Below are 18906 nucleotides of genomic sequence, written 5' to 3'. Positions count from 1 at the left end.
GTTGATTGAAGAGAGTTGCATGAAGGGATGTAGACATGATTCAGGGGAACAACAATGGATCGTAAATTAACTAATATCACTTTTGCCACCCCTTGGCCCAAGGGGGAAAGAAAGAATGGTAATACTAAGAACCCTCTCAGGCCTGGACCCATGGAATACTGGCTGCTCAACAACAGCCAAGACTTGTAGAGAAATGTGGCCATTTCCAAAAATATGGCCAGGGAGGGAATGGGGGAAATAAATGACCTGTGCTCTTTCTCTTCCTGTTCTTTGACCTTCTGCTTGTGTCTCCCAGTGGCCAAATAAATACAACTGGGAGACAGAGGGCAAGGGAGTCTAGGTGGTACTGTTCATAAAGGTCAGCTTCCCAAGGCACAGATCTGGGGAAGGTGGAGGGTAGATCTTCAGGGCAAATAAGAATATCCATTTCATTTGGTAATAAAATGTTGATGACTTATTAAGCTGTCTGTTTCCCCAGTGCAGCTAAAAATCATCACCTGAGTCTGGGCAGACACAGATTACAGCAAGTTTATTGCAAAGATAAATTTATTGCCCATTCTTCTGTTCTTAGCATTCTATGAATCCAGAAGTCTAGACTCATATTTTTGTATCAACAGATGGTCTATCTCTGACAACTATAATAACAATGAAAATGCATCAAAATTCTGTGGGGTATTTTCTCAATAAGAATTTGACAAAAGTTCATTTCCTCTAATAATTTGAAAAGTTGATTTTTTAATACATGGCATGTTTTTGTCAAATTATTAAATATACACACTTCGTGTTAAAAAGTGCATGTGGGAGGGTAGGAGTCTACCTTTTATTGACCCGTCTAGATTTCTGTTGTTTCCGGTCATCTCTTTGCTCCACCCAGCACACAATCCACTTTTGATAGATTCAAAAAGATAGATTCTCTACAAAAGCAGACTCTATGCACCATGGAAGCTCCACTTTAGAAAATTATTGAATTCTGATCAATTATGTGATTGCTAATTCCCCAAAAACAGCCTCAGTAGCAAGCATGGAGAAGAGGAGACAGATCCCTAACTGCAGCAATAGCCTGATGTACGATAATGACAAAATAAGATTGGAAGTGTACTTCTTCAGAGAGTTGCTTATTTTTTTTACCAACCATATAGAATTTATTTATTTATTTATTTATTTATTTATTTATTTATTTATTTATTTATTTTTAATATATGAAATTTATTGTCAATTTGGTTTCCATACAACGCCCAGTGCTATTCCCAAAACATGCCCTCTTCAATGCCCATCACCTACCCTTCCCTCCCTTCCACCCCCCCCCCATAAAGCCTCAGTTTGTTCTCAGTTTTTAAGAGTCTCTTATGCTTTGGCTCTCTCCCACTCTAACCTCATTTTTTTTCCTTCCCCTCCCCCATGGGTTTCTGTTAAGTTTCTCAGAATCCACATAAGAGTGAAAACATATGGTATCTGTCTTTCTCCGTATGGCTTATTTCACTTAGCATCACACTCTCCAGTTCCATCCACGTTGCTACAAAGGGCCATATTTCATTCTTTCTCATTGCCACGTAGTATTCCATTGTGTATATAAACCACAATTTCTTTATCCATTCATCAGTTGATGGACATTTAGGCTTTTTCCACAATTTGGCTATTGTTGACAGTGCTACTATAAACATTGGGGTACAAGTGACCCTATGCATCAATACTCCTGTATCCGTTGGGTAAATTCCTAGCAGTGCTACTGCTGAGTCATAGGGTAGGCCTATTTTTAATTTTTTGAAGAACCTCCACACTGTTTTCCAGAGTGGCTGCACCAATTTGCATTCCCACCAACAGTGCAAGAGGGTTCCCGTTTCTCCACATCCTCTCCATCATCTGTAGTCTCCTGATTTGTTCATTTTGGCCACTCTGACTGGCGTGAGGTGATATCTGAGTGTGGTTTTGATTTGTATTTCTCTGATGGGGAGCGACGTTGAGCATCTTTTCATGTGCCTGTTGGCCATCCGGATGTCTTCTTTAGAGAAGTGTCTATTCATGTTTTCTGCCCATTTCTTCACTGGATTATTTGTTTTTTGGGTGTGGAGTTTGGTGAGCTCTTTATAGATTTTGGATACTAGCCCTTTGTCCGATATGTCGTTTGCAAATATCTTTTCCCATTCCGTTGGTTGCCTTTTAGTTTTGTTGGTTGTTTCCTTTGCTGTGCAGAAGCTTTTTATCTTCATGAGGTCCCAATAGTTCACTTTTGCTTTTAATTTCTTTGCCTTTGGGGATGTGTCAAGTAAGAAATTGCTATGGCTGAGGTCAGAGAGGTCTTTTCCTGCTTTCTCCTCTAGGGTTTTGATGGTTTCCTGTCTCACATTCAGGTCCATTATCCATTTTGAGTTTATTTTTGTGAATGGTTTAAGAAAGTGGTCTAGTTTCATTCTTCTGCATGTTTCTGTCCAGTTCTCCCAGCACCATTTGTTAAAGAGACTGTCTTTTCTCCTTGGATAATCTTTCCTGCTTTGTCAAAGATGAGTTGGCCATACGTTTGTGGGTCTAGTTCTGGGGTTTCTATTCTATTCCATTGGTCTATGTGTCTGTTTTTGTGCCAATACCATGCTGTCTTGATGATGACAGCTTTGTAGTAGAGGCTAAAGTCTGGGATTGTGATGCCTCCTGCTTTGGTCTTCTTCTTCAAAATTCCTTTGGCTATTCGGGGCCTTTTGTGGTTCCATATGTATTTTAGGATTGCTTGTCCTAGCTTCGAGAAGAATGCTGGTGAAATTTTGATTGGGATTGCATTGAATGTGTAGATAGCTTTGGGCAGTATTGACATTTTAACAATATTCTTCCAACCCATGAGCACAGAATGTTTTTCCATTTCTTTATATCTTCTTCAATTTCCTTCATAAGCTTTCTATAGTTTTCAGCATACAGATCTTGTACATCTTTGGTTAGATTTATTCCTAGGTATTTTATGCTTCTTGGTGCAATTGTGAATGGGATCAGTTTCTTCATTTGTCTTTCTGTTGCTTCATTATTAGTGTGTAAGAATGCAACTGATTTCTGTACATTGATTTTGTATCCTGCAACTTTGCTGAATGCATGTATCAGTTCTAGCAGACTTTTGGTGGAGTCTATCGGGTTCTCCATGTATATTATCATGTCATCCACAAAGAGTGAAAGCTTGACGTCATCTTTGCCAATTTTGATGCCTTTGATTTCCTTTTGTTGTCTGATTGCTGATGCTAGCACTTCCAACACTATGTTAAACAACAGCGGTGAGATTGGACATCCCTGTCGTGTTCCAGATCTCATGTTAGCTGTGGAATTTTCATAAATGGCTTTGATGATGTTTAACTATGTTCCTTCTATCCCGACTTTCTCGAGGGTTTTTATTAAAAAAAGGATGCTGAATTTTGTCAAATGCTTTTTGTGCATCGATTGACATGATCATATCGTTCTTATCTTTTCTTTTATTAATGGGATGTATCACGTCGATTGATTTGCGAATGTTGAACCAGCCCTGCATCCCAGAAATGAATCCCACTTGATCATGGTGAATAATTCTTTTAATAAGCTGTTGAATTTGATTTGCTAGTATCTTATTGAGAAATTTTGCATCCATATTCATCAAGGATATTGGCTTGTAGTTCTCTATTTTTACTGGGTCTCTGTCTGGTTTAGGAATTAAGTAATACTGGCTTCATAGAGTGAGTCTGGAAGTTTTCCTTTCCTTTCTATTTTTTGGAATAGCTTGAGAAGGATAGGTATTATCTCTGCTTTAAACGTCTGGTAGAACTCCCCTGGGAAGCCATCTGGTCCTGGACTCTTATTTGTTGGGAGATTTTTGATAACTGATTCAATTTCTTCACTGGTTATGGGTTTGTTCAAACTTTCTATTTCCTCCTGTTTGAGTTTTGGAAGGGTGTGGGTGTTTAGGAATTTGTCCATTTCTTCAAGGCTGTCCAGTTTGTTGGCATATAATTTTATAATTTTTCTTTTTTTTTATATATGAAATTTATTGACAAATTGGTTTCCATACAACACCCAGTGCTCATCCCAAAAGGTGCCCTCCTCAATACCCATCACCCACCCTCTCCTCCCTCCCACCCCCCATCAACCCTCAGTTTGTTCTCAGTTTTTAACAGTCTCTTATGCTTTGGCTCTCTCCCACTCTAACCTCTTTTTTTTTCCTTCCCCTCCCCCATGGGTTCCTGTTAAGTTTCTCAGAATCCACATAAGAGAGAAACCATATGGTATCTGTCTTTCTCTGTATGGCTTATTTCACTTAGCATCACACTCTCCAGTTCCATCCACGTTGCTACAAAAGGCCATATTTCATTTTTTCTCATTGCCACGTAGTATTCCATTGTGTATATAAACCACAATTTCTTTATCCATTCATCAGTTGATGGACATTTAGGCTCTTTCCATAATTTGGCTATTGTTGAGAGTGCTGCTATAAACATTGGGGTACAAGTGCCCCTATGCATCAGTACTCTTGTATCCCTTGGGTAAATTCCTAGCAGTGCTATAGCTGGGTCATAGGGTAGGTCTATTTTTATTTTTCTGAGGAACCTCCACACTGCTTTCCAGAGTGGCTGCACCAATTTGCATTCCCACCAACAGTGCAAGAGGGTTCCCGTTTCTCCACATCCTCTCCAGCATCTATAGTCTCCTGATTTGTTCATTTTGGCCACTCTGACTGGCGTGAGGTGATACCTGAGTGTGGTTTTGATTTGTATTTCCCTGATAAGGAGCGACGCTGAACATCTTTTCATGGGCCTGTTGGCCATCCGAATGTCTTCTTTAGAGAAGTGTCTATTCATGTTTTCTGCCCATTTCTTCACTGGGTTATTTGTTTTTTGGGTGTGGAGTTTGGTGAGCTCTTTATAGATTTTGGATACTAGCCCTTTGTCCGATATGTCATTTGCGAATATCTTTTCCCATTCCGTTGGTTGACTTTTAGTTTTGTTGGTTGTTTCCTTTGCTGTGCAGAAGCTTTTTATCTTCATAAGGTCCCAGTAATTCACTTTTGCTTTTAATTCCCTTGCCTTTGGGGATGTGTCGAGTAAGAGATTGCTACAGCTGAGGTCAGAGAGGTCTTTTCCTGCTTTCTCCTCTAAGGTTTTGATGGTTTCCTGTCTCACATTTAGGTCCTTTATCCATTTTGAGTTTATTTTTGTGAATGGTGTGAGAAAGTGGTCTAGTTTCAACCTTCTGCATGTTTCTGTCCAGTTCTCCCAGCACCATTTGTTAAAGAGACTGTCATTTTTCCATTGGATGTTCTTTCCTGCTTTGTCAAAGATGAGTTGGCCATACATTTGTGGGTCTAGTTCTGGGGTTTCTATTCTACTCCATTGGTCTATGTGTCTGTTTTTGTGCCAATACCATGCTGTCTTGATGATGACAGCTTTGTAGTAGAGGCTAAAGTCTGGGATTGTGATGCCTCCTGCTTTGGTCTTCTTCAAAATTCCTTTGGCTATTCGGGGCCTTTTGTGGTTCCATATGAATTTTAGGATTGCTTGTTCTAGTTTTGAGAAGAATGCTGGTGCAATTTTGGTTGGGATTGCATTGAATGTGTAGATAGCTTTGGGTAGTATTGACATTTTGACAATATTTATTTTTCCAATCCATGAGCAGGGAATGTCTTTCCATTTCTTTAAATCTTCTTCAATTTCTTTCATAAGCTTTCTATAGTTTTCAGCATACAGATCTTTTACATCTTTGGTTAGATTTATTCCTAGATATTTTATGCTTCTTGGTGCAATTGTGAATGGGATCAGTTTCTTTATTTGCCTTTCTGTTGCTTCATTGTTAGTGTCTAAGAATGCAACTGATTTCTGTACATTGATTTTGTATCCTGCAACTTTGCTGAATTCATGTATCAGTTCTAGCAGACTTTTGGTGGAGTCTATCGGATTTTCCATGTATAATATCATGACATCTGCAAAAAGCGAAAGCTTGACTTCATCTTTGCCAATTTTGATGCCTTTGATTTCCTTTTGTTGTCTGATTGCTGATGCTAGAACTTCCAGCACTATGTTAAACACCAGCGGTGAGAGTGGGCATCCTTGTCGTGTTCCTGATCTCATGGAAAAAGTTCTCAGTTTTTCCCCGTTGAGGATGATGTTAGCTAGGGGCTTTTCATAAATGGCTTTTATGATCTTTAAGTATGTTCCTTCTATCCCGACTTTCTCAAGGGTTTTGATTAAGAAAGGGTGCTGGATTTTGTCAAAGGCCTTTTCTGCATCGATTGACAGGATCATATGGTTCTTCTCTTTATTTTTGTTAATGTGATGTATGACGTTGATTGATTTGCGAATGTTGAACCAGCCCTGCATCCCAGGAATGAATCCCACTTGGTCATGGTGAATCATTCTTTTTATATGCCGTTGAATTCGATTTGCTAGTGTCTTATTGAGAATTTTTGCATCCATATTCATCAGGGATATTGGCCTGTAGTTCTCTTTTTTTACTGGGTCTCTGGTTTAGGAATCAAAGTAATCCTGGATTCATAGAATGAGTCTGGAAGTTTTCCTTCCCTTTCTATTTCTTGGAATAGCTTGAGAAGGATAGGTATTATCTCTGCTTTAAACGTCTGGTAGAACTCCCCTGGGAAGCCATCTGGTCCTGGACTCTTATTTGTTGGGAGATTTTTGATAACCGATTCAATTTCTTCGCTGGTTATGGGTCTGTTCAGCTTTCTATTTCCTCCTGATTGAGTTTTGGAAGAGTGTGGGTGTTCAGGAATTTGTCCATTTCTTCCAGGTTGTCCAATTTGTTGGCATATAATTTTTCATAGTATTCCCTGATAATTGTTTGTATCTCTGAGGGATTGGTTGTAATCATTCCATTTTCATTCATGATTTTATCTATTTGGGTCATCTCCCTTTTCTTTTTGAGAAGCCTGGCTAGAGGTTTGTCAATTTTGTTTATTTTTTCAAAAAACCAACTCTTGGTTTCGTTGATCTGCTCTACAGTTTTTTTAGATTCTATATTGCTTATTTCTGCTCTGATCTTTATTATTTCTCTTCTTCTGCTGGGTTTAGGGTATCTTTGCTGCTCTGCTTCTAGTTCCTTTAGGTGTGCTGTTAGATTTTGTATTTGGGATTTTTCTTGTTTCTTGAGATAGGCCTGGATTGCAATGTATTTTCCTCTCAGGACTGCCTTCGCTGCGTCCCAAAGCGTTTGGATTGTTGTATTTTCATTTTCGTTTGTTTCCATATATTTTTTAATTTCTTCTCTAATTGCCTGGTTGACCCACTCATTCGTTAGTAGGGTGTTCTTTAACCTCCATGCTTTTGGAGGTTTTCCAGACTTTTTTCTGTGGTTGATTTCAAGCTTCATAGCATTGTGGTCTGAAAGTATGCATGGTATAATTTCAATTCTTGTAAACTTATGAAGGGCTGTTTTGTGACCCAGTATATGATCTATCTTGGAGAATGTTCCATGTGCACTCGAGAAGAAAGTATATTCTGTTGCTTTGGGATGCAGAGTTCTAAATATATCTGTCAAGTCCATCTGATCCAATGTCTCATTCAGGGCCCTTGTTTCTTTATTGACCGTGTGTCTAGATGATCTGTCCATTGCTGTAAGTGGGGTGTTAAAGTCCCCTGCAATTACCACATTCTTATCAATAAGGTTGCTTATGTTTATGAGTAATTGTTTTATATATTTGGGGGCTCCGGTATTCGGCGCATAGACATTTATAATTGTTAGCTCTTCCTAATGGATAGACCCTGTAATTATTATATAATGTCCTTCTTCATCTCTTGTTACAGCCTTTAATTTAAAGTCTAGTTTGTCTGATATAAGTATGGCTACTCCAGCTTTCTTTTGGCTTCCAGTCGCATGATAAATAGTTCTCCATCCCCTCACTCTCAATCTAAAGGTGTCCTCAGGTCTAAACTGAGTCTCTTGTAGACAGCAAATAGATGGGTCTTGTTTTTTTATCCATTCTGATACCCTATGTCTTTTGGTTGGCGCATTTAATCCATTTACATTCAGTGTTATTATAGAAAGATATGGGTTTAGAGTCATTGGGATGTCTGTATGTTTTATGCTTGTAGTGATGTCTCTGGGACTTTGTCTCACAGGGTCCCCCTTAGGATCTCTTGTAGGGCTGGTTTAGTGGTGACAAATTCCTTCAGTTTTTGTTTGTTTGGGAAGACCTTTATCTCTCCTTCTATTCTAAATGACAGACTTGCTGGATAAAGGATTCTTGGCTGCATATTTTTTCTGTCTACAACCCTGAAAATCTCGTGCCAATTCTTTCTGGCCTGCCAAGTTTCAAAAGAGAGATCAGTCACGAGTCTTATAGGTCTCCCTTTATATATGAGGGCACGTTTACCCCTTGCTGCTTTCAGAATTTTCTCTTTATCCTTGTATTTTGCCAGTTTCACTATGATATGTTGTGCAGAAGATTGATTCAAGTTACGTCTGAAGGGAGTTCTCTGTGCCTCTTGGATTTCAACGCCTTTTTCCTTCCCCAGTTCAGGGAAGTTCTCATCTATTATTTCTTCAAGTACCCCTTCAGCACCTTTCCCTCTCTCTTCCTCCTCTGGGATACCAATTATGCGTATATTATTTCTTTTTAGTGTATCACTTAGTTCTCTAATTTTCCCCTCATACTCCTGGATTTTTTTATCTCTCTTTTTCTCAGCTTCCTCTTTTTCCATAACTTTATCTTCTAGTTCACCTATTCTCTCCTCTGCCTCTTCAAGCTGAGCTGTGGTGATTTCCATTTTGTTATGCATTTCGTTTAAAGCGTTTTTCAGCTCCTCGTGACTGTTCCTTAGTCCCTTGATCTCTGTAGCAAGAGATTCTCTGCTGTCCTGTATACTGTTTTCAAGCCCAGTGATTAATTTTGTGACTATTATTCTAAATTCACTTTCTGTTATATTATTTAAATCCTTTTTGATCAGCTCATTAGCTGTTGTTATTTCCTGGAGATTCTTCTGAGGGGAATTCTTCCGCTTGGTCATTTTGGATAGTCCCTGGCGTAGTGAGGACCTGCAGGGCACTTCCCCTGTGCTGTGGTGTATAACTGGAGTTGGTGGGCGGGGCCGCAGTCAAACCTGATGTCTGCCCCCAGCCCACCGCTGGGGCCACAGTCAGACTGGTGTGTGCCTTCTCTTCCCCTCTCCTAGGGGCGGGATTCACTGTGGGGTGGTGTGGCCCGTCTGGTCTACTTGCACACCGCCAGGCTTGTGATGCTGGGGATCTGGCCTATTAGCTGGGGTGGGTAGGCAAGGTGCACAGGGCCAGGAGGGGCAGGCTTAGATCGCTTCTCCTTAGGTGATCCACTTCAGGAGGGGCTCTGTGGCAGCGGGAGGGTGTCAGATCCGCTGCCGGAGGTTTGGCTCCGCAGAAGCACAGAGTTGGGAGTTTGTGCGGAGCAAGTTCCCTGGCAGGAAATGGTTCTCTTTGGGATTTTGGCTGGGGGATTGGCGGGGAGATGACGCTGGCGAGCGCCTTTGTTCCCCGCCAAACTGAGCTCTGTTGTCAGGGGGCTCAGCAGCTCTCCCTCCCTTTGTCCTCCAGCCTTCCCGCTTTCCGAGCAGAGCTGTTAACTTATGACCTCCCAGACGCTGAGTCGCGCTTGTTGTGGGAACACAGTCCGTCAGGCCCCTCCGCTTTTGCAAGCCAGACTCAGGGGCTCTGCTTGGCTGGCGAGCCGCCCCTCCGCCCCGGCTCCCTCCCGCCAGACCGTGGAGCGCGCACCGCCTCGCCACCCTTCCTACCCTCTTCCGTGGGCCTCTCCTCTGCGTTTGGCTCCGGCGACTCCGTTCTGCTAATCCTCTGGCGGTTTTCTGGGTTATTTAGGCAGGTGTAGGTGGAATCTAAGTGATCAGCAGGACGTGCGGTGAGCCCAGCGTCCTCCTAAGCCGCCATCTTGCCTCTCCACTCTGCATATAATTTTCATAGTATTCCCTGGTAATTGCTTGTATTTCTGAGGTATTGGTTGTAATAATTCCATTTTCAGTCATGATTTTATCTATTTGGGTCATCTCCCTTTTCTTTTTGAGAAGCCTGGCTAGAAGTTTGTCAATTATGTTTATTTCTTCAAAAAACCAACTCTTGGTTTCGTTGATCTCCTCTACAGTTTTTTTTTTTTTTCTGTATTGTTTATTTCTGCTCTGATCTTTATTATTTCTCTTCTTCTGCTGGGTTTAGGGTATCTTTGCTGCTCTGCTTCTAGTTCCTTTAGGTGTGCTGTTAGATTTTGTATTTGGGATTTTTCTTGTTTCTTGAGATAGGCCTGGTTTGCAATGTATTTTCCTCTCATTACTGCCTTTGCTGCATCCCAAAGCGTTTGGATTGTTGTATTTTCATTTTCGTTTGTTTCCATATATTTTTTAATTTCTTCTCTAATTGCCTGGTTGACCCACTCATTCTTTAGTAGGGTGTTCTTTAACCTCCATGCTTTTGGAGATTTTCCAGACTTTTTCCTGTGGTTGATTTCAAGTTCATCGCATTGTAGTCTGAAAGTATGCATGGTATGATCTCAATTCTTGTATACTTATGAAGGGCTATTTTGTGATCCAGTAGGTGATCTATCTTGGAGAATGTTCCATGTGCACTCAAGAAGAAAGTATATTCTGTTGCTTTGGGATGCAGAGTTCTAAATATATCTGTCAAGTCCATCTGATCCAATGTATCATTCAGGGCCCTTGTTTCTTTATTGACCATGTGTCTAGATGATCTATCCATTTTTGTAAGTGGGTTATTAAAGTCCCCTGCAATTACCACATTCTTATCAATAAGGTTGCTTATGTTTGTAATTGTTTTATATATTTTGGGGCCTCAATATTCGGTGCATAGATATTTATAATTGTTAGTTCTTTTTGATGGATAGACCCTGTAATTATTATATAATGTCCTTCTTCATCTCTTGTTACAGCCTTTAATTTAAAGTCTAGTTTGTGTGATATAAGTATGGCTACTCCAGCTCTCTTTTGATTTCCAGTATCATGATAGATAGTTCTCCATCCCCTCACTTTCAATCTGAAAGTGTCCTCAGGTCTAAAATGAGTCTCTTGTAGACAGCAAATAGATGGGTCTTGTTTTTTTATTCATTCTGATACCCTATGTCTTTTGGTTGGCGCATTTAGTCCATTTACGTTCAGTATTATTATAGAAAGATATGAGTTTAGAGTCATTGTGATGTCTGTAGGTTTCATGCTTGTAGCGATGTCTCTGGTACTTTGTCTCACAGGATCCCCCTTAGGATCTCTTGTAGGGCTGGTTTAATGGTGACGAATTCCTTCAGTTTTCGTTTGTTTGGGAAGACCTTTATCTCTCCTTCTATTCTAAATGACAGACTTGCTGGATAGAGGATTCTCGGCTGCAAATTTTTTCTGTTCATCACATTGAAGATTTCCTGCAATTCCTTTCTGGGCTGCCAAGTTTCAGTAGAGAGATCCGTCACGAGTCTTATCGGTCTCCCTTTATATGTTAGAGCACATTTATCCCTAGCTGCTTTCATAATTTTCTCTTTGTCCTTGTATTTTGCCAGTTTCACTATGATATATCGTGCAGAAGATCGATTCAAGTTACGTCTGAAGGGAGTTCTCTGTGCCTCTTGGATTTCAATGCCTTTTTCCTTCCCCAGTTCAGGGAAGTTCTCAGCTATTATTTCTTCAAGTACCCCTTCAGCACCTTTCCCTCTCTCTTCCTCCTCTGGAATACCAATTATGCATAGATTATTTCTCTTTAGTGCATCACTTAGTTCTCTAATTTTCCCCTCATACTCCTGGATTTTTTTATCTCTCTTTTTCTCAGCTTCTTCTTTTTCCATAATTTTATCTTCTAGTTCACCTATTCTCTCCTCTGCCTCTTCAATCCGAGCTGTGGTCATCTCCATTTTATTTTGCAGCTCATTAATAGCATTTTTTAGCTCCTCCTGGCTGTTCCTTAGTCCCTTGATGTCTGTAGCAGTAGATTCTCTGCTGTCTTTTATACTGTTTTCAAGTCCAGCGATTAATTTTATGACTATTAATCTAAATTCACTTTCTGTTATATTGTTTAAATCGTTTTTGATCAGTTTGTTATCTGTCGTTATTTCCTGGCAGTTTTTTTGAGGGGAATTCTTCGGTTTTGTTATTTCGGGTAGTCCCTGGAGTGGTGCGGAACTGCGGGGCACTTCCCCTGTGCTGTCTTGAGTAACTTGCGTTGGTGAGCGGGGCCACAGTCAGACCTAATGTCTGCCCCAGCCCACCCTGGGTCTACAGTCAGACTGGTGTGCACCTTCTCTTCCCCTCTCCTAGGGGCAGGATTCACTGTGGGGTGGCATGGCCCGTCTGGGCTACTTGCACACTGCCAGGCCTGTGGTATTAAGGATCTGGCATATTAGCTGGGGTGGATCGGCAAGGTGCACAGGGGCAGGACGGCAGGCTCAGCTCGCTTTTCCTTTAGAGATCCGCTTCAGGAGGGGCCCTGCAGCACCGGGAGTGAGTCAGATCCCCCGGAGGGATGGATCCGCAGAAGCACAGCCTTGGGTGTTTGTGTGGTGCAAGCAAGTTCCCTGGAAGGAACTGGTTCCCTTTGGGATTTTGGCTGGGGGATGGGCGAGGGAGATGGTGCTGGCAAGTGCCTTTGTTCCCCACCATGCTGTGCTCTGTTGTCTGGGGCTCAACAACTCTCCCTCCCATTGTCCTCCAGCCCTCCTGCTCTCTGAGCACATCTGTTAGCTTACAACCTTCCAGATGTTAAGTCCCGCTTGCTGTCGGAACACACTCCCTCCGGCCCCTCCGCTTTTGCCAGCCAGACTCGGGGGCTCTGCTTGGCCGGCCAGCCACCCCTGCGCCCCGGCTCCCTCCTGCCAGTCCATGGAGAAGACACTGCCTCTCCGCCCTTCCTACCCTCTTCCGTGGGCCTCTTGTCTATGATTGGCTCTGGAGAATCCTTTCTGCTAGTCTTCTGGCGATTTTCTGGGTTATTTAGGCAGGTGTGGGTGGAATGTAAGTGACCTGCAGGACGCGGTGAGCCCAGCGTCCTCCTACGCTGCCATCTTCCAAGAAGCCTCTGAGACTTGCTTATTTTTCATCAATTAGCTTTTAAGAGAGATGGTGCCGTGGAAACTGCTTCTACTCTTTTGACCAAAAGTCAGCATCATTTCCTAGGCAGAGACATATAAAGCCCCAGGCTTTTCCAATACAGAAAGCCATGCCAAGCTTCCCAGGCTCCAGTCTGTTCTGAGGAGTCCCAAGGCCTGGCATGATTCCCTGATGGTAGCACTTCAGCTGCCAACCAGCTGAGCCCCATCTTAGTACATCTTTGTACCCAGGAAAGATGAAGTTGTAGCATCCTGAGTCTCATCTCTTCAGGCTTGATTTCTTTAGTTTCAGCATGGGTCCCATTAGAGCATGGATCCTTTGGGGAGGGGTAACACTGAGCTACATATACCTGAGTGTAAAGAAAAGCTATGAGAGTGTAGCTCTCACAGAGCTAAGGGAGTGGACAAGGAGCCAGAGTTTGGCAGCATACTTGGTTTCTCTTACTGTGGAGCTTGTCAGAGTAGCTAAGAGTCCTGTGGCTGACTTGATCCCTTCTTTTCTCTTTGAACAGGGCCACCCAGGACAGCCAGGGCCCAGAGGCCCACCTGGCCTGGATGGCTGTAATGGAACTCAAGGAGATGTTGGATATCCAGGCCCCGATGGCTATCCTGGGCTTCTTGGACCACCCGTACGTTGCCAGATCTTTGCACATTATTTCAAATGGCTTTCTTTGCCTCCAAGTGTGCCCCTTTTCTGCTTTTATGGAGATGTCATTAAGCATCTGTAGGGCAACCACTGCAACCCCTTGTTCAATGCAGGAGTCTATGCTGGCAGCACAACATTAAAAAGTGTAAAGAAGAATATCAGTTGCAGGGGGTGTACACATGCTCCACTACTTAGAGTTTTTTTTTTAATTATCCTTTTAGAGTTGGCAAGATTGCAAAAAGACTGTAGTAAATTTCAGAGCAAAGTACACACTTGGGCTATTTGACATGTTCCCACATCACATACTTGGAGGGCTTACATGGGATCATGGAAGCTCTAATAATGACCCAAAGGGTTTGGCAAGCTTGGTCTAGACCAGTGATTCTTAACCAGGGGTGATTTCCCACACCAAGGGTCATTTTCCAGTTATTATTGGCATTTTTGGTTGTCACAACTGGGAGCATTCTACTAGCACAGGGAAGCTACCTCCAACATCAAGGAATCATCTGTCACAGTCAATAGTGATAAATGAGAAATTCTACACTACACTGACACAGTTTTCCCCCTTCCCCCCACACTCTCATAACCCTTCATTCTGGGATTGATATGGCATTCATTACATCCTGAGGTCACCACTTTTGTTTAATTTTATTCATAAGATAGAGCTCAATTTTTGGATCTAAATGATCTCTAATAGGTGCCATGCCCTTGTAAAGCTACTTTTATAAGTGACTGGAAAGAGAAAAATAATACATTCAAGCCCATCATCAACCTTACTTGAAATAATCTAAGCAACCAAGGGTACTGATGTGATATATCTAGCTAGAAATCATGCTATTAGACAGATTCCATAGCTACATGAATTCATTGGCATTTTTTTCAGTGTGTCTTATTCCAATGCTATCTCATGTATTTTTTTGTTATTAAAGTATAATTGATGTATAATATTATATTAGTTTCAGGTGTACAACATAATGACTTGATATTTGTACACATTACAAAATGATCACTACAGTAAGTCTAGTTACCAGCTGTCACCATACAGAGTGACAATTTTTTTTTTTCTTATGATGAGAACCTTCAAAGTCTACTTTCTCAGCAACTTTCAGGTATGCAGTAAAATATTATTTACTATAGGAGCACCTGGCTGGCTTAGTCAGTGCAACATGAGACTCTTGATCTTGGGGTTGTAAGTTCAAGCACCACATTGGATGTAGAGATTACTTAAAAATAAAATCTTTAGGGGCACCTGGCTGTCTCAGCTGGTTAAGCATCCAACTCTTGATTTTGGCTCAGGTCATGATCTCATTGTTCATGAGACTGAGCCCTGCGTTGGGCTCTGTGCTGAGAGTGCAGAGCCTGCTTGGGATTCTCTCTCTTCCTCTCTCTCTGCCCATTCCCCACTTGCGCACATACTCTCTTTCTCAAATTAAATAAATATACTCTTAAAATAATAATAATAATAAAATAAAATGTTTTTAAAAATTATTTACTATAGTCACCATGCTGTACATGACATCCCCATGACTTACTTATTTTGTAACTGGAGGTTTGTATCTATTGATCCCCTTCACCCATTTTGCCTATCCCCTTACCAATCTCCCCTCTGCAACCACCAATCTGTTCTCTGTATCTGAGATTTGTTTTGTTTTGTTTGTTTTGTTTTTGTTTTTGATTCTACAAATAAGTGAAATCATATGGTATTTGTCTTTCTCTGTCTGACTTATTTCACTTAGCATAATATCCTCAAGGTCCATCCATGTTGTTGCAAATGGCAAAAATTCATTCTTTTATAGCTGAATAGTATTCCAGTGTGTGTGTGTGTGTGTGTGTGTGTGTGTGTGTGTGTGTGACATCTTCTTTATCCCTTCATCCATTGTTGGACACTTAGGTTATTTCCATACCTGGGTATTTATACCAAGAAAACAAAAACACTAATTCAAAAAGGTATATGCACCCAATGTTCATTGAAGCATTATGTAACTAGCATTTTATTGGAAAAGCAGCACCATTGCCTTCAGTGACCAAGTTGTGGGTGTGGGTATACATGTAAGAAAGTGAGATAGACAAAGCACAAGCCTCAGATTGGCATAAAGGACCTTGACATCTAAAGACCAAACCAATATGTAGTGGGGGTGGGGAATGGAGAAAGATGTATTACCAACATAGTACCAGCTGTTTGAGTCACAAAGGCCTCCAAACACTGCCATGGCAACAGAAGAGAACAAATCACATCTGTGTTAAGAGAATGGAAATCCAGCAAAGTAAGTAAATGTTGCCCCCAAGAGGGAGAAAAGAAATATTTAGATAATAAACATCCCCTGACAGCCAAAAGGACAAGGTTAAAACCTAATCCTGTCCCTAAGCTTCCCCTTAAGCCTAAATAGGAACTTGGGCTTATATTTTACTAAGCTGAACCTTAATAACCATGCTGAAACTCCAGTGGCTATTCTTTCAAGCTTCTTTGATAAAAGTAGTTTCCATAAGAATAAGGGGAACAGGAAATGTTAGGAAGGAAGCTGGTTTGTTTTTCTGAGACCATTTGTTTTTCTAACATACCTATGATCCTTGAGCTCAAGGGATCCATAATTCAGGCAATTCTTCAGTCCGCAGAGCTTAGTCCTACTCCCAATACTAACTGGGAAGTCCCCTGACTTCCCCTTAGCTATAGGGATATTGATTTTCCCCAGGAGGGCAACATTTAGCAGACATTAGCCAGCATCTGCCAGTGAGACAGTAAAAAGCCTGGTTGACAGACAGGTTGGGTATACTTTGAACTGTTTTCCATGTTAATAGTGAGGCACACCAGACTCTTAGATGGGTGTTGAAGCTGAGGTCTTATGGTAGAAACACAGGATAGAGATGATTTTGTAGAGATCTCTTAAACCAGAGGTTTGCAAACTGGCCCATGTGACCCTTGGCCTGTGGCTTGGTTTTACAGTTTTAAAAGTGTGTGCAGAAAAAAGAGAAGAAGCGTATAAGGCAGTGCCCAGATACAGCCCACACAGTCCAAATTACTTACTCTCTGGCTCTTTACAGAAGTTCTTCAACCCCTGTCCCAGACAAAGGCCCTGTCAGAGACAAATCTATGAGGGGTGGAGCAGATGAGCTATAAGCTTATGAATGACATGCGCATTATATGTGGACGTTCAGATCAGTGTTCTGAAGAGAGTCAAAGTGTCTTACTTTCTAATCCCTTTATAGACTTCGGACTCAGGATTTGGGGAAGCAGGTATACAGCTGTGAGACACAACACCTGTTTTGGGGATGCACTTTTTGTTCCTTAGCACAGCCATAGAATAAACCACATAATTTTACACTCTTGCCGTTGCGTCCCCTAGGTGATCAGGTCATATCATTAACAAAGCTGTGTGTGTTTGTGTGCATTTCCTCACAAGTTTTTCTTATTTTACTCAGGGGCTTCCTGGCCAGAAAGGCTCTAAAGGTGAACCTGTCCTTGCCCAAAGTAGTTTCAAAGGAATAAAGGTAAGAGCCTCTAAGGCAGACCGCTAACTAGGCTGGCTATAAGCTGAGCTTCCTGGGATTGGGCCCCACCTCCAATAAAAACATTTCTAGAACTAGCATCTGTGTCTCTAAGGAGCAGATCAAGCTAGATTTAAAAGGGATCTGGAGCTTTTTGTGGTGGAAACACTGACAGAAATGTTTGCAACCATACCGTCAAAGAGATTTGCTTTGTAAGATCTAGACCAAAAATAGGAGACAGATCAGCAAACAAACGGTTTGCATGGGTATCATTTTCTTTGACAAGCCAAGACATTTCCTAGAGACAGATACTTTTTTTCTACTCTGCAATTCTTGATGTCTGCATGCCTTGGTATGAAGCCATGCATATCTCTGCCCATCTTAGCATGACCACCAGCCCAGGATCCTGGCCCCGCCCTTTTCTGTACCTGCACACCAGCCCATCCCTAGCTGGGCCCCTGGCTGTCTGCAAAAATTGCCCATCAACGCTGCAGCTGGCTGGAAAACTTTCATCTCTTCCTAGAATTGACAAGAACCTTCTGTATTCTTGTGACTGTACTCTTGATGTATGCTACCTGGCATCCTGTGGGCCCCTCAGTAAACTCTGGTGCCAAATGATTGACCCTATTCCCTTGCAGAGTAGGAGGTGAGCTCATCATTTCCCTGGTAGCAGATGAGTATCTATGTGCCCAACATATGAAGGGAAGATGCACACATGTTCACTCAGCTGAAGATGGCACCTTTCTGTCTTCTATCCGTGCACAGAATCAGGAACATTAGACATCATTTTGGAAGTCAGTGATTGGGGTGGGTGGCCGAGAACTGGAGAAGGCACAGGGTTTGGGCTCTTGGCTTAGGTTCCACAGCAGAAGATAGAATGGTAGACTTGGAAAGGACCTCATGATTGTTGGATTCATGTTGCTCATTTTACAGATAGAAAAAATGAGGTACACTGAGGCTGTGTGACTTCCTCAGACTCACATAGCTAGTTTACCGAAGAGCTAAAACCCAGGCAGTGCTCTTTCTGTGCTGCAGAGAGCTGATTTTTGACTGTATGCCAAATGGGGTAAGACTAGCAGGTGTCAAAATATGGCCATTGTCGTAGCAAGCACTGATTAAATGGTTTTGCCAAAAATCAAAGAGACCCTGGACCCAGTGGAATACAGCAATTTCCACAAGATGGTTATATTACAGATTCATACAGTGACTTAAGATGCTGCAAAGTAATTAAAACGTAATCAGAGACTGTATGCTCTGTTGATTCTCCCTTGAAATGTCTGATTTGCATTGTATACATATGGGCACAGATTCTCTGGGGATGAAGGCACACGGGAAGGTAGCTTTGCTTTCTTCCAGAAAGAGCAGGAAAATCACCAGCCCACAGAAGCCGTTTCTAATTGATAAGTTTCTAGCAAAGGTGAAAATTAATTAATCCAAGTAAAATATTAAACCCTGTTCAACCAAGGCTATAATATTTGTCTTCTAGAGTCTGGATTTTTCTTAGGAAAAAAAAAGTAAGTGGCTGAATATGTCCAATTCATGCATTATTTAAAACACAAGACCTTGACAGAGGAGGCCCAAGCATCAGCAGTGTTGTGTTTCTGCCCGTGAAGTGTGGGTTAGTTATCTATGAAATAATACCACAGCTTTAATGGATCTCTTCAGAGTCCTGCCTTTGTCTGTTTTTCAGGGGGAGCCTGGACTGCCTGGACTGGACGGAATCACTGTAAGTTGTTATATATGTGTG

At 41.7% G+C, this 18906-nt stretch overlaps 1 protein-coding gene across 4 annotated transcripts in view; it reads left to right on the top strand.

Annotated features, from left to right (window-relative positions):
* COL4A6 (collagen type IV alpha 6 chain) overlaps nt 1-18906 on the top strand; it is a 316262-nt gene that overhangs the window by 242479 nt on the left and 54877 nt on the right. For 3 of the 4 annotated variants that reach the window (XM_019824146.1, XM_019824147.1, XM_011279393.2), the window contains exons 6-8: nt 13543-13659; nt 17094-17162; nt 18850-18885. In XM_019824146.1, the coding sequence (XP_019679705.1) occupies nt 13543-13659; nt 17094-17162; nt 18850-18885 (222 nt within the window). The remainder of the gene's footprint in view (nt 1-13542; nt 13660-17093; nt 17163-18849; nt 18886-18906) is intronic. The other variant, XM_019824148.1, reaches the window with a different exon arrangement.

This window comes from Felis catus, chromosome X, assembly GCF_018350175.1.
Source record: "Felis catus isolate Fca126 chromosome X, F.catus_Fca126_mat1.0, whole genome shotgun sequence".
Taxonomy (NCBI): Eukaryota; Metazoa; Chordata; class Mammalia; order Carnivora; family Felidae; genus Felis; species Felis catus.
The sequence above is the reverse complement of the archived record's forward strand: the minus strand, read 5'-3'. Positions and strand labels throughout refer to the sequence as shown.